Source organism: Camellia sinensis, chromosome 4 (assembly GCF_055761805.1).
Source record: "Camellia sinensis isolate YWXY chromosome 4, ASM5576180v1, whole genome shotgun sequence".
Classification (NCBI taxonomy): domain Eukaryota; kingdom Viridiplantae; phylum Streptophyta; class Magnoliopsida; order Ericales; family Theaceae; genus Camellia; species Camellia sinensis.
In genome coordinates, this window is record NC_138964.1 from 98,421,198 (window position 1) to 98,435,355 (window position 14,158).

The following is a 14,158-nucleotide window of genomic DNA, read 5'->3' on the forward strand; positions in this document are numbered from 1 at the left end:
CAACAAAAATTGACAATGAAAATTATGCTTCTTGATGCAAGAAAATTACTTCTTAAACAATAGTTTTTTATGGGTGAATTTTTGCACAAAAGTTTAGTTATAACAAATTAATAAATAACCATATGTTCATAATGATTACCTTTCGATCGGGTACATCCATCGATATTGCACCGGTCCAGCAAACATGGCCTCACGGGGCAAGTGAACAGCCAAATGGACCATCACATCAAAGAAAGCTGGAGGAAAAATTTTCTCCAACTTGCAAAGTTTGAGCACAATTCGTTCCTCCACTTTTTCCAAATCAGTTTGCCTTAATGTTTTTTAGCACAGTTCTTGGAAAAAGTTGCCCAACTCAAATAGTGTTGTACAGATCTCCTTGTTCACAAAACCACGCATGCCAATTGGTAGAAGTCGCTGAAGCAGGACATGAAAATCATGGCTTTTCATGCCTGATAATCTTCCATTTTTAGAAGTCACACATCTTGAGATGTTTGCTGCATAGCCATCTGGATAACTAATAGACTTCATGAATTCACAAAAACCATCTATTTGTTAAGAATCCAATGTGTAGGTTGCCCGAGGCTTTACAACGGATCCGTTATCTTTCCTCTGTAGATGCAATTCTTGCCTTATGCCCATTTCTTGCAAATCATCACGTGTTTTGTACCTGTCCTTGTTTTTTCCATCTATGGCCAACATCGTCCAGTAAAAGTTTCACAAATATTCTTCTCAATGTGCATGACATCAAGATTGTGTCGGATGTTTAATTTCTTCCAATACGGTAGCTCCCATATTATGCTTTTCTTTGTCCAATTCAATTCTTCAGACTCTCGTGGTTTTTTCTTGTTGGTAGGATCCTTTCCAAACTTGACTTCCCGCAATTGATCCAATTGAGCCATTACTTTTTCCACCGGTAAATCCAAGGATTTTTTTCTAAGCTCAGTTAAACCATCAAACTTCTTGTCTTTCCCCCCAAGGTGGTTATTAGGCAAGTAAGCTCGATGACCCACCCACCCAATCTTACTGATCAACCTGCGTGACAATGGATTATCATTACAAGGAGGGCAAGACAAATAACCTTTAGTTCTCCATCCGGATAAGTCACCATATGCAGGGAAGTCATTTATGGTCCACATTACAGCTGCATGCATCCGGAAGGTCTGTTCAGTGGAGGCATCGTAAGTCATCACGCCATTCTCCCACAACTCCTTCAACTCATCAATCAATGGCCTTAGATAGACATCAATATCAGTCCCTGGTTGATTATGTCCAGGAATAAGTAAGGACATCATGAAAACTGGGGCCTTCATACATCTCCAAGGTGGGAGGTTATAGGGCATGAGTATGATAGGCCACATGCTATAGGAAGTGCTCATGTTCCCAAAAGGGTTGAACCCATCGATGGCTAGGCCCAACCTTACATTGCGAGTCTCCTCGGCAAACTCTGGATAATGAAAATCAAATTCCTTCCACTCTTTACAATCAGCCAGATGCCTCCCTACACCGTCATCCACACGCTTATCACTATGCCATCTCATGTCTTTTGCCGTCTTCCTAGACATGTACAATCTTCCCAACCTAGGTGTCAATGGGAAGTAACGCAATATCTTATGAGGGATCTTCTTACCCTTGCTATCATTTACTCTGTACCTAGATGCTTGACATGTGGGACATTTTTTCAAGTGAGCATTCTCCTTCCAGAATAGTACACAATCATGTTTACATGCATCGATGGGCTCGTACCCCAAGCCCAAGTCACGTAGTAACTTCTTGCACTCGTAAATTGACCCTGGCACCACGTGGCCTTCTGGTAGGAATCACCTTTGTATCTCCAAAACCTTGTCAAAAGACTTATTGCTCCACCTATTTTCTACCTTCATATGTAGCATCTGAATAACGAATGATAACAAAGTATCCGAGTTTTTGCAACCTGGGTACAAGCAAGATTGGGAAGCATCTAACAATTTATCAAAATGTCGTACATCCTCTCTTTCTAGAGTATCACCCTCCATAAAATTCCCCCTCTGATAGTCCTCTATCAGTTCATCATATTCATCTTGATCCTCGTCATTCTCACCATTACTTTCATCAAGGTTATTGTGTTCTGGAACTTCACCATGTTCTAACCAAGTGGTGTATGATACTATCATCCCACTTATGAGCAAATGAGCCTTCACACTATCATACTCCTGCTTATAAAAGTTACAACAATTGATGCATGGGCACTTAATCTCCCTAGTCTCACCCAAATGAACCTTTGCAAATTCAATAAATGAGTTCACCCCATCTACATATGGCTGACTGAATCTATCAGAAATTAACATCCAACTCCTGTTCATGTCTGATCATAAGATAATAGTTAATATCAATAGGACACAACCTTTTATTTATTATTATTATTATTTATTTATTTATTCTTTAAACATGAAGACAAAGTAGTTAATATAAGTGTAGAGTGACACATCATTGTCAATAAAGGTGCATCTACCTATAGGATTTTTTAATTTTGTATCAAGGTTTCGACCAACAAATCCTTTAAAGTTCTATTATATCTGCATATATTATGTATTAAGTTAAGTGTTTTTTTACATTTATCAACAAAAAAACAAGAAAATATATATTTTTTCAATGTCTGTTAAATGGTAAAAGGCAGTTGGCATGGCAATGTACTATTCCAGTTCATTCCAATATCTTTCTTAAAGGACATTACCTAATGAGCTCCTACAAATTAAGGGCATAGGGAAGGACTAAGGGTGGCTACAGGCCTAACCTCGGTAATATTTGTGGGAATTGACTACATTTTTCAATTCCAACCAATATTTTCATACACAGGAACTCAAACATTTGCCACTACACTAATCAATACCCCCTCTTTGATGAAACTTCTATGTTTATCTAAAAGGGGTTTTCAGCTATCCTAAAAAGCCCTAGCACAAATTACATCCAGCCATTGCATCTAAATTTTCTATTAATGAACCTATGCATTTACTTCCTGTTATGCAACTTGATCATAAGATTTACACTCTTAGTCATAGACTCATAGGCCTCCTAACTATAGATGCAAAGATTTGTCATTTTTGTACTTACCATAATGAGGATGCTCAAGTTGGGGTGGAACCACAAATAGCTTTGATTTGACACTAGTTGAAATAGAACAATTTTAAGGTATATGAGTAGTCAGAAAATAAAAGGCCATCTCTCATATTTTATGCACCATTATCATTAAATGCATATTCTTAGACAGAAGTTTCATCCATTTCTTCAATAATTTGATCTGTTTGGGAGGAGCATGTTTCTAGGCTCATTTTATGGATAGATGGTAGAGCTAGGTCCATAGTTTCGGATTCAATGTCAGTGCTTAGGTGAAGCAGTGCAAAAATTGTAGAAGGGTCGGGGAGCATAGCCATGGTGTAGAGAAAGGTAGAAATAGAACTTTGATGAGGGGTGGCTTGTGTTTGAGGTGGAACAGATTCAACCGGTACTATTCCCCTTTGTTACAACAATATCTTAACTGAAATAAACTAAGGAACTACACAAAGTAGGTAATCCAAAAAGTAAAGAAGAGCAAAAAAACTCAAAGGTAAATTATGTATCTAATTTATCTTTCTTAATTCTTCACATAACTAGTAACTTCAGAACTTGATAACTTCCAACTTCTTTGAAGCCCACAAAACCTCGGATAATAGTAGAAACATGGAGCGAAATAGTTTTCCTTTACTAAAGGAACAACAAATGAATTCGACACTAGACACAACCCCATGGTTATTTTGGCGCAAAACCAATCCCATAAAAAGGAAAGAAACGAACTTCGCAAGAAAGGTTGACAGTTTGTGTTGAGTACCTTGTGTCCTTGTCTTTTGAACTCTGTAAGATTTACAAAACCCAACAATGAATAGTCTACCAGCAAAAGTAAGCATAATATGGTTATTATATTTTCTTCAAAAAACAAAGTTCAAAAGACAAGGACATAGGGTACTTAATCTACAAAACACATCCAATAAGAAGCGAATTTGTAGAGATCTAATTCAAAGACAGGAATGTTAAAGGCAAACCAAAGTTAGTGTAGATTGTTACTGTCACGCCCCACTTTTTATTACTCAAAGTCATTTCCAAATTCATTAACTTAATTCAATTACACGGATAACATGTGGAAATAAACTCATATATTCAATCCGTAGAAGTGATTAACGATACTCTCATTCGTATGCAAAGTAAATATTACATGAACATACTTAATAAATTGCCCTTGGGCTTACATCACTTAAGGTACAAGAAGAAGGGTGTAACCATTTAACAACAATGGCATTCCGCCAACATAACTGAGGCCCTGTGGCCAGTAAACAAGTAGATCCAAATCTTGCAGCTGAACCTGCTTAATACCTGAAAAAGATTCAACAACGTGGGATAAACATATAGTCCAGTAGGGAATTCAACATGATTCTCAACAATAACAACTTACAGATAGCTATGATCATGAACACTCATTCTCATACTAGAATAGTAATGTGACAGTTTATACAAAATATATATGTTTGAACTTTTCTCGAAAACAACCGTTTCATTCAACACTACAAGTGGTTTGTCTTTCTTTTTTCCTTTCATTAACCCCCATTCCCAATCTTTCATAACATTAACAAATACTTAGGAAGTAATCTCACTAAGCCCGATACTCTCTTCCATTTCCTATACATACTCAGACGTACCTTTTCAAACATGTTTATCTTTAAAACATTCGTTCTCCTCCACACTTTCCAAAAGACAAAAAAAAAAAACATTTCGGTTCGTTTCCATTACTATCATAACTATACATGCATATCTTTGTAAAAATATAAATTTACAACCCACCAACATGTATACAATCAACCAATAGAGTAACTCGGCCCTCCGAACTGTAACCAATCAAATCCATGATATTTTCAGTTACAATGAAACAACAACAATCCCACTTTGCTCTACTAGCTATGTGTTTAGTAAGCCAAAGATATACTGAAATAACTACAACCAACTTCGCTCTACTAGCCATGTGCGTAGTAAGCCAACAATACACCCCATTCAACAACATTAACAACAAGCCAGTTTACCAGGCGCTAGCTGGAAGGGTATGGTGCCTCCAATTATTAGCGCGATCAGTGCTCCAGGCGCTAGCTGGAAGGTAACGGTACCTTTGATTCTAAGCGTGGGGTATAACACCAACAATCACAGCACATCAAGGCATAACCAACATGTATAATGCATATACATAAACTATCAAGACACCAGCAATGTGTTAAAGTATATGAACACGTGACTATCTCCTTCCGAGCAAATATACATATATATAATGTATCTAGCACTTCATCACATACGATGTTCAATTAATCAATGGTAAAATGCATACCCGACAATTCTACACAACCGTGTCATCCTCCACCGATGACCAAGGATAAAACCTCTAGATGCATATAGTTAGTACATCTATTAAAAGACTCAAATATCATGAATCACAAACCCAACAACAATATTAACATGGTAGTTAAAGATACAACTTCTACAAGTGTGTTCAACACTCAAGATACAACAATCCAATTCTCAAACTTATTTCGAAAACACTTCCCTCATTTTCACAAAAACAATTCCATTTCCTTTTTGTTATCACAAAACCAACTCCACTAATCTTGTTTCCATAAAATCAACTCCAAAGCCATGGATAATCCTTTAGGCATTAACACCCTTACCACACTCATTTTTTGACAAAAGAGATTTACACACAATGGTCAACAAACCCCTATGTTAATTTACCCAACCAAAATATAATTTAGGGCTTTTCTTCATTTAACTACAACATGCTAATTTATATTTTAAATAGCCAAGACAACAATCAATGAAGCCAAAACCATTCTCCACACAACCAACCCTAGGTTTATTTCATGATTTTCAAACAAATCCAACATGATACAATTTTCATGCAATACAAAAATTACCACATGTCTATCTATAGACGGAGTATTGAAAAAGAACAAGGAGAATCCCTACCTCAAATGGAGAACTCAAATAGAGAAGATGACCCGAAATCAAAGTGCTCCAAATCCCAAATTTCTTGGATCACAATGAAGCCCTCGACGATCAACACACTTCTTACAAAGACCCAAGGTGAGGAAAACACTCTAGCTAGATCAATCCTAAGAGAGAAGTTAGGTTTTAGAGTGAGGTGCTCTCCAATGGAGGTTTTGAAAAAAGTAAGAGAGAGAAAGGAGATCAAAAAGTGATCAAAAAAGCGATTTCACGGACTGATATAAAAACAGGTCCGCTCGAGCGTACAACACAGGTTCACGCTCGAGCGTCCAAAGATCCGCTCGAGCGCCGGATGCACTCTCCCAGAATTTTCTGCAGACGTCCAAAATGCTGAGAGAAGGAAATTCACGCTCGAGCGTCCAAACTGCCGCTTGAGCGGAAAGGCAACAACAAAATCCCGCTCAAGCGTCAAATCGGCGCTCGAGCGGAGAGACCAAAACCTGGGCAAAGATTCTAAGTTTTAAAACACGGCCAACATATTCCCAACTTGCCCAACACAACCCAAAACTCTAACACAAAGAGTAAGGGATAGAAATGAGGATAAGACAACAACGAATCTACGGAACCAAGTCCGGATTACAGTTAAACAACAACAGGGAATACCGGGATCGCTATAGTTACTTACTGAAGATTGTAAAACCACATCAGAAAGAACTTGAAAGGAATATCCCCGAGTAAACTAAGATATAAAGTCCCCAAGACTTATAAATGTCGATATAGCATAGCACATCATGAGCACTAAGTCCTTTAAAAACTTTTTACACACATACATCCAGAGAGATGCACACATGCACACACACAAAAGAGAAAACATGACTCCATTAAATGAATTAGACTTTAAATTTTTTTAAATTGTACTCTAAGGACCTTACCAAATTCCACTGGTATCAAATATAATAGGCACATGGGAATATTGAGAGACATGAAGTCCACTACTGTGTGTTATGAAAATAACAAGTCAACTCAATAAAGCATCATGATTCATGATTGAAATTTTTTAGAGTAAATAGTATATCCTTCTACACATGCATAAATCCCAACAAGCAAATGTAAGCAAATTTTGCATTTCGTCACTAAAATAGAAAAACGAACATGAAAGTAGCTGCAGATTTGATAAAATTGGTGTTGTTCATACGTCAGAGTAAAGTATTACAAGTCTGGGAGCAAAAATTAGACCGGATCAACATGGAGGCCTACGTTGGTCAAATGAGAGAAAACAACCAAGAGGGTCTCAATCTTTACAAGAAAGAACAATAGCACATAAAACTATCTAACATGCTTGACAAAAGTAACTGCTCGTTCTGTCAAGAATGTTGGATAGTTTTCTGGGTTATTGTTCTTTGTTGTAAGGATTGAGACCCTCTTGGTTGTTTTCTCTCATTTGACCAACGTAGGCCTCCATGTTGATCCGGTCTAATTTTTGCTCCTAGACTTGTAATACTCTACTCTGACATATGAACAACACCAATTTTATCAAATCTGCAGCTACATCATATATAGGTGTGACTATACTTGATTGTAAAAATATCAAATTTCAATTGTTCTATCAACAACTAAACAAACAAACAAAACAAGGCCATTTTATGTATTTTACTAATCTTTTGTTCCAAAAACAAGTTGTTACCTTTTCTTTTCCTTTTTTTGATATATAAATTTCAAAGAGGACAAACATTTCAATCCACAATCTCACTTATCTGGTTTGCCCAAAAACTTATATGGGGCAACTTATATGCAATAATTTGCATAGGTTTAAACAATTGAACCTATGTTTTTTCTTTTCTTTCCCTTCACTTTCCAAAATAAAATAAATAAATATTTATTTTTGCCCTTTTAATATGGATATGTACTGATCATAAGTTTACACATACCATGAGTCTTTGAAAACTTTAATATCATAACAAATAAAATGCACTATATTTAGTATTTGTTATCATGTATTTATTAATTTTTTGGGAAGGATGGAGGACTAGAGGTCAAACTCTCGAAACTCAATTCATGAATATCTTAAATTATATGTATCAAATTAATCCAACAAATAATTAAGTGAGTCATTGGTGTTACTCTTCTTGATCACATTATTGTATCTATCCTCGAATTCAAAATCTAAATACATAAATATAGTAAAAAGAACCACCTGCCAATAACTCTATGCTTTTTTTTTTTTGTTGTTGACTAGAGGGCCAACAAGCCATTTTGCAGAGAACCCCAAAATCTCCACAAGCCAGTAGTAGAAGAAGTGAAAATAGACAAACATAGATTCATTTAAGAAATTGAGAGAGAGAAGCAGGGGCATTGAGATACAAAGCAAAAGGGAACAAACCTGTAAGGGCAGACTGAAGCACCGATCTCGCACGGCAGCAGCAAACGGCACAAACCCTACGATCAAGAGTGAAATCGTGAGGGAGAGAGAACTACAAATTCTGAGATAAGGATGTGCAAGAGTGAAATCGTGGAGATTGATTTGGGGAGATTTGATGAGGGGAAAAAAAGGAGGGAATTTTAAGAGGGAAATGTCCACCACCAATCAGCAGATCACCCCCAAAAAATAAATAAAATAAAACATTCAAAACAAATTTTAGATTTGTTTTTTTTAAAAAAAAAAATTAAAAATAATTTCAAAGCAATAAAAATCAAAATTATATTTTTAAAATTTTAAAAAGTATTTATGACCTAAAAGATTAAAAAAAATTCAAAAAAAATTAGATTTGTTTTTTTTTTTATGAAAAAATTAAAAATAATTTGAAAGCAATAAAAATCAAAATTATATTTTTAAAATTTTAAAAACTATTTATGACCTAAAAGATAATAATATACAAAAATAATAAGTTTTTTTTTTCACCCAATTTTTTTTTTTTGTTTTAGTTTTTTAGGAAAAAAAAATTTGAAACTAGTTTTTGAAAATAAAAACAAACATATTGAAATTGATAATTTAAATTATCTCGAATTAGTCATCTCAACTTAAGAATGTGTTTGGGCTCAATGGGTTCATTTTGTGATCTAATTCAATGATCATTTTAATTTTACAATTCAGTAACTAAAATATTTGAAACTCTTTCAAAAATTATAATCAAAAACACAAATCACTAAATCACATCATTCCACTAGGAAAATTTTTATAGACGAATAGTGTCATCGTCGCTAAATGGTTAACTCTTTGCCCATGCTAACTTGTCGTCGCCAAAAGTAAGCACACTAATACCAACGCTCATTGTGTTGCTAAAACATAAGCCTCGTAGGTAAAAGTTTTAAAATTTTGGCGCCAACCAAAAAATTTGGCGCTAAAATAATGTTATGCCTTTTTAGCGACGACAACAAATTACGTCGGTAAATGTATACTTTTACCAACGAAATTGATCACTGTGTCGCCAAAAATATACTTTTGGCGATGAAAAATTGACGTCGTCACCAAAAGTAGTCACCAAAAATGCAATTTCCTGTAGTGAGTAACCCATTTATCGGAATTTATTTTTATTAAGAATTTACTTTTAAAATTATATTTACCATTGACAAAAATGTATTCCGATTAAGAAGTTATCGATATCCGATCAACGTGATTCTTAGTATACATGAAGTACTTAATGAGTTTTACACATTGAATAGTTCGGATTATCGAAACAGGATCAATAGTGGGTCCCACACTAGAGAGAAGCCTCCCTTAAGTTTAACTCATGTGAGGATGAGTTTGATATTTTGTGATAGTTGATTTATTTAACTCATGTGAGGATGAGTTTGATATTTTGTGGTAGTTGATTTATTTCTCTTCTATTGTAGTGTTTAAGGGTGTTGAGAAGAATTTTTTTTTTTTTTTTTTTGGCTAAAATAGTACTAAAAGACAACATAAGTTAAAATAGTTAATAAGACAAAATATCACATCAATCCCATAATCATTTTACTTTTTTTCTCACAAACATTATATCAAACTATAAAAAAATCCAACTCTTTTCCTAAACACGCCTACTAAAATAACCAATTTCCCAAACGAGGCATAAGTATATTCAATTTCCTAGCACACTCTATTAAATTATTTAGGGTTATAATTTACTCTCAATTTTTTCACAAATTATCCTTCAAGATATATCCAAATAATAAACAAATAAAAAATTCACTACAAGAAAAGTGGGCTGAAAAGACAGAAGCATTTGCGACGGCACACTTGCCGTCTCAAAAGGTGACTTTTTGCGACGACACAACTTGCTGTCGCAAAAAATGTGAGCTTTTGCGACAGTATAATTTGCTATCGCGGAAAAATAGAGTATTTGCGACAACAAAAAACGTTGTCGCAAACAATGAGAGTATTTGCAACGGCAGAAATTACTGTCGCAAAAAAAGGAGAGTATTTGCGATAGCAGAGATTGCTGCCATGAAAAAATAGAGTTTTTGTAACGGCACCAGCTGCAATCGCAAAAAAAAAAAAAAAAAAAAGAGTTTTTTTTGCAAATGTAATAGGTACCGTTGCAAAAAAAAAAAAAGTAAAATATATATATATGTATATGTTGTGGCTTTGAGATGACTTCATATATATACAGTTACAAAATGGTTTGAATAAATGCAATGGTATTTTTCTATCGCAAAAAAATTTTTAAAAAAAATGACATCGTGTTACTCTTTTGATATAACATTTCTTTTTTAACCCATTTCATCTCTCTGTCTCTCTCTTCTCTTTCTCTCTCTCTCTCACTTATTACCATTCTCTGTCAGTCAGTCTGTCAGTCTAACTGTCTCTCTCTCTCTCTCTTGCATCTCTCGCTCATCTATCTGCTCTCTCATCTCTCTTCTCTCTCTTGCTCATCTCTCTTTTCTATCTGTCTTTTTTTTTATGTCTCTCTTTCGCTCATCTCTTTTCGCTCTCTCTCTCTCTCTCTCTCTCTCTCTCTTTGTCTATCTCTCGCTCATCTTTTGTTTCTCTTTCTTTTCCTATCTTTCTCCATATCTCTTTTCTCTATTTCTTTCTCTCTCTGTCCCTCTCTCTCTTTCTCTCTCTGTCTGCCTATTTGTTTCTCTCTCTCTCTCTTCTCCACTGTGTTCACATTGCTCACTCTCTCCCTCCCTTCTTTTCTATTTACTGAGCTCCCTCTCGATTTATCGATCCACTACAAGAAAATGCACTTTTAGCGACCACTTTGTCTCTCTCTCTTTCTCTCTCTCTCTCTCTCTCTCTCTCTCTCTCTCTGCCTATCTGTCTCTCTCTCTATCTCTCTCTCTCTCACCACCCATCTCCTCTACCACCTTCACTACTACTGCAAATGTCATTCCACTACCACCACTATTTCCATTGTTGCCACTCCACCTCTACGACTACCATTACTACCACCATCGCCACCACTCCACTACCACAACCACCATCACTACTACTACCATTACCTCTTCTCCACCACCGCCACTCTATCTCCTCTACCACTTCCACAACTTCACTACTAATCTCCTTTGCTATCACCATCACCACCACCACCACCACCACCACCATCACCTCTTATCCACCACCTTCACCACTACTGCCGCTCCCTCTCCTCTACCACAAAAAATTAGTTCCTGATTTTTAGGAACAAAAAAAAGTGTGCTGCAGAAAAATATTTTTCATTGACCACAAAAAATTAACTTTATTTTAACGAAAAATATTTTTCATTAAAATATTACCCTTATTTCTACCAAATAAAAAATAATAATTTTTTTTCATTAAAATAAAAATGGAAAAAATAAATTTTCATCCTTAATAACTAAAAAAAATGAAAAAAAAAAAACTCATTAACTACAAAAAAAAAAAAAAAAAAAAATTATTTTAACAAAAAATAACGATGTAATTCACACCACCTATCATAACTCTCATTTTCTTTTCTTCTTTTTCTTTTCGTTTTCCTACTTTTTCTATCTGAATTCCCCCTCTCTTTCCCCCTTTTTGTTTCTCACGATCTCAAATCCCCAATCCCCTGCCGCTCCTCCCTCACCGCCGCTGCTGTTTAGGGTTTCGCCTCCCTCTTTCTCTCACACACAAGATGGCTGCTACTCAATGTCAACCTCCTTCACCGTCAATTTTCAAAGGATATATATATATATATATATATATATATCGTTAAACTAGATCTAGGGATTTCTATCTTAGTGTATATACATATATATATACATACATATATCTCTGAGGGATTTTGATTTGTTTTCAACCTCTGTTTTTTTTTCTCTAAATTTATTTATTTTAAATATGGGATTTCTATTTTATAGCGACCCCGGTCTTCTCTCATTTGATTATTGTATCCGGACTTAGGTTCCGTAGATTCTGTCATTGTATAACGGTTGTTGTTGTCCCTTATTTCTCATTTGGAATTATAGGATGTGTTGGGCTGGTTTGTTTCAAGTTGGTTGGGTTTAGAAATCAAGTGTTGCTGTCCAGTATTTTGGATCTTCGCTCGAGCGAGGAGTTTGTCGCTCGAGCGAGCTGTTGTTTTTGGTTCTTCGCTCGAGCCGGGGTTTGGTAGCTCGAGCGAGAGTTTGTTTCTGGTTTGGACCTGTAGCTTTGCATTCTTGGCTCGAGCGAGCTTTTCTTCGCTCGAGCGAGTTAGTTCGTTCTTCGCTCGAGCAATTGTTCCTTCGCTCGAGCGTGTGTCTGGTTACAGACCTGAGGGTTTGAGTTCTTCGCTCGATCGAGCTTTCTTTCGCTCGAGCGAGCTTTTGGCTTGTTGGCTCGAGCAAGGCTTCCTTGGCTCGAGCGTAGTTTCTCTGTGTCTGGTCGCTCGAGCGACCAAGTCTTCGCTCGAGCGAGCCTGTCCAGTTTATATACGCAACAGCGGGTTTTGATCAGTCTTTTTCATATTCTTTTTGATTCCAAACCCTAGGTCCGACTTCTCTCTCTCCCTATTCACCTTCTCTCTTAGATTTGATCCACTTAGGGTGTGTTTCTACCCTAGATCCTTCATTAAAAAGATAGAGGGAGTCGAGGGCTTCCATTTAATCTGGACTTTTGGCAATTTGGAGCACTTTGGTATTTGGGCATTCATCTCCATCTTCTCCATTCGGGTTACTCTCTTCGAGGTAGGGATTTCCTACTCCATTTTATAGGTTTTGTTCTAAGTTTTGGTATTTTGATATGTTGGGGATACTTTGGTAAATTTTGGGAAAAACCATAGTTGTATTATTGAACTAATTTGTATAAGTAATTCATGAAATTGGGAAATTTATTGGTTAAATGGCGTAATTGGGTAATTGATATCATTTGTCTATTGAATTGTTGCCATAGTTATTTCCAGTTTAGAAATAACTGTTTTGGGCTATCGGTGGAGGATAGTCGTGATTGTTGTAGACATTGCATGTGGATTAGGAATAACTGAAACTAATCATATTGGTTAAGTCATTAATTTTGACTGTTGCATTGATTCAGAAAATACGTGTATTGGTTGAGCATTGCATTTGCATTCATTGTTTTTGTGTGGGAGGAGATAGGGGATGTACTCCACGGTTTAGGGGAAGATAGGGGATGGACCTCTAAACCGGATTTTGTTTGGGAGGAGATAGGGGATGGACTCCATTAGCATCACTTTTATGTGTGCTTATTTATAGAAGTGTTTTATTGATACAGCACTAAAATGTGTATCAATCTGGAAGTATGAAGTGTTTTGATTTGAGCTTGAGTCTCATTTGTTTGTTAATAATGGAAGGATGTGAATATGATTTATGTAATTCACTGTTGTAAGTTTGGCCAGGCTCTGAGCCATGTTGATAAAATTGGAAGGTAAAATGAGTTTTAGACAATAGTGTTATGAGACTGTAAAATGAAGTAATGAACTATCTTGGTTAACCATCTGTTGAATGCCATTGCTTTATTCATTGCATATATGTGGTTTAGTATATTTCTACTGGGCTGTGGCTCACCCTTTATGGGAACATCATTTTCAGGTTCAGGTGATAAGCTACCTCCAAGGACTTAGCTTGGAAGGACTTGGATTTTGGAAGACTACTTTTAGTTATTTATTTTTCATTGTTAATACATGTAAACACTCAAGCCTAGGGCTTATTTTTATTTGACTTAGAACTCATACTTTGTGTCCAAGTTCTGGCTTGGAAAGATATAAGCCGGTAGGGCATTTACTTTGATGTTGCATGTAATGCTTTTATTATTTGT

The 14,158-nt window shown here is 35.8% G+C and overlaps 1 protein-coding gene across 1 annotated transcript; it reads right to left on the bottom strand.

Moving 5' to 3' along the window:
- Positions 1 to 686: 686 nt before the first annotated feature.
- LOC114255812 (uncharacterized) lies at positions 687 to 2,339 on the bottom strand. The gene is made up of 2 exons (XM_082923473.1): positions 1,822 to 2,339; positions 687 to 1,650 (listed from the first exon to the last, which is right to left on the bottom strand). Exons 1-2 carry the CDS (start codon positions 2,337 to 2,339, stop codon positions 687 to 689), a joined length of 1,482 nt encoding a protein of 493 aa, XP_082779599.1.
- Between the last annotated feature and the right edge of the window lie 11,819 nt (positions 2,340 to 14,158).

Excerpts from the sequence above, each read along its gene's own strand:
- LOC114255812 (XM_082923473.1), bottom strand. The coding sequence starts at position 2,339 with ATGAACAGGAGTTGGATGTTAATTTCTGATAGATTCAGTCAGCCATAT. Across the intron at positions 1,651-1,821 it reads AAGGTTTTGGAGATACAAAG|GTACAGAGTAAATGATAGCA; the intron begins GTGATTCCTACC and ends TCAAGCATCTAG.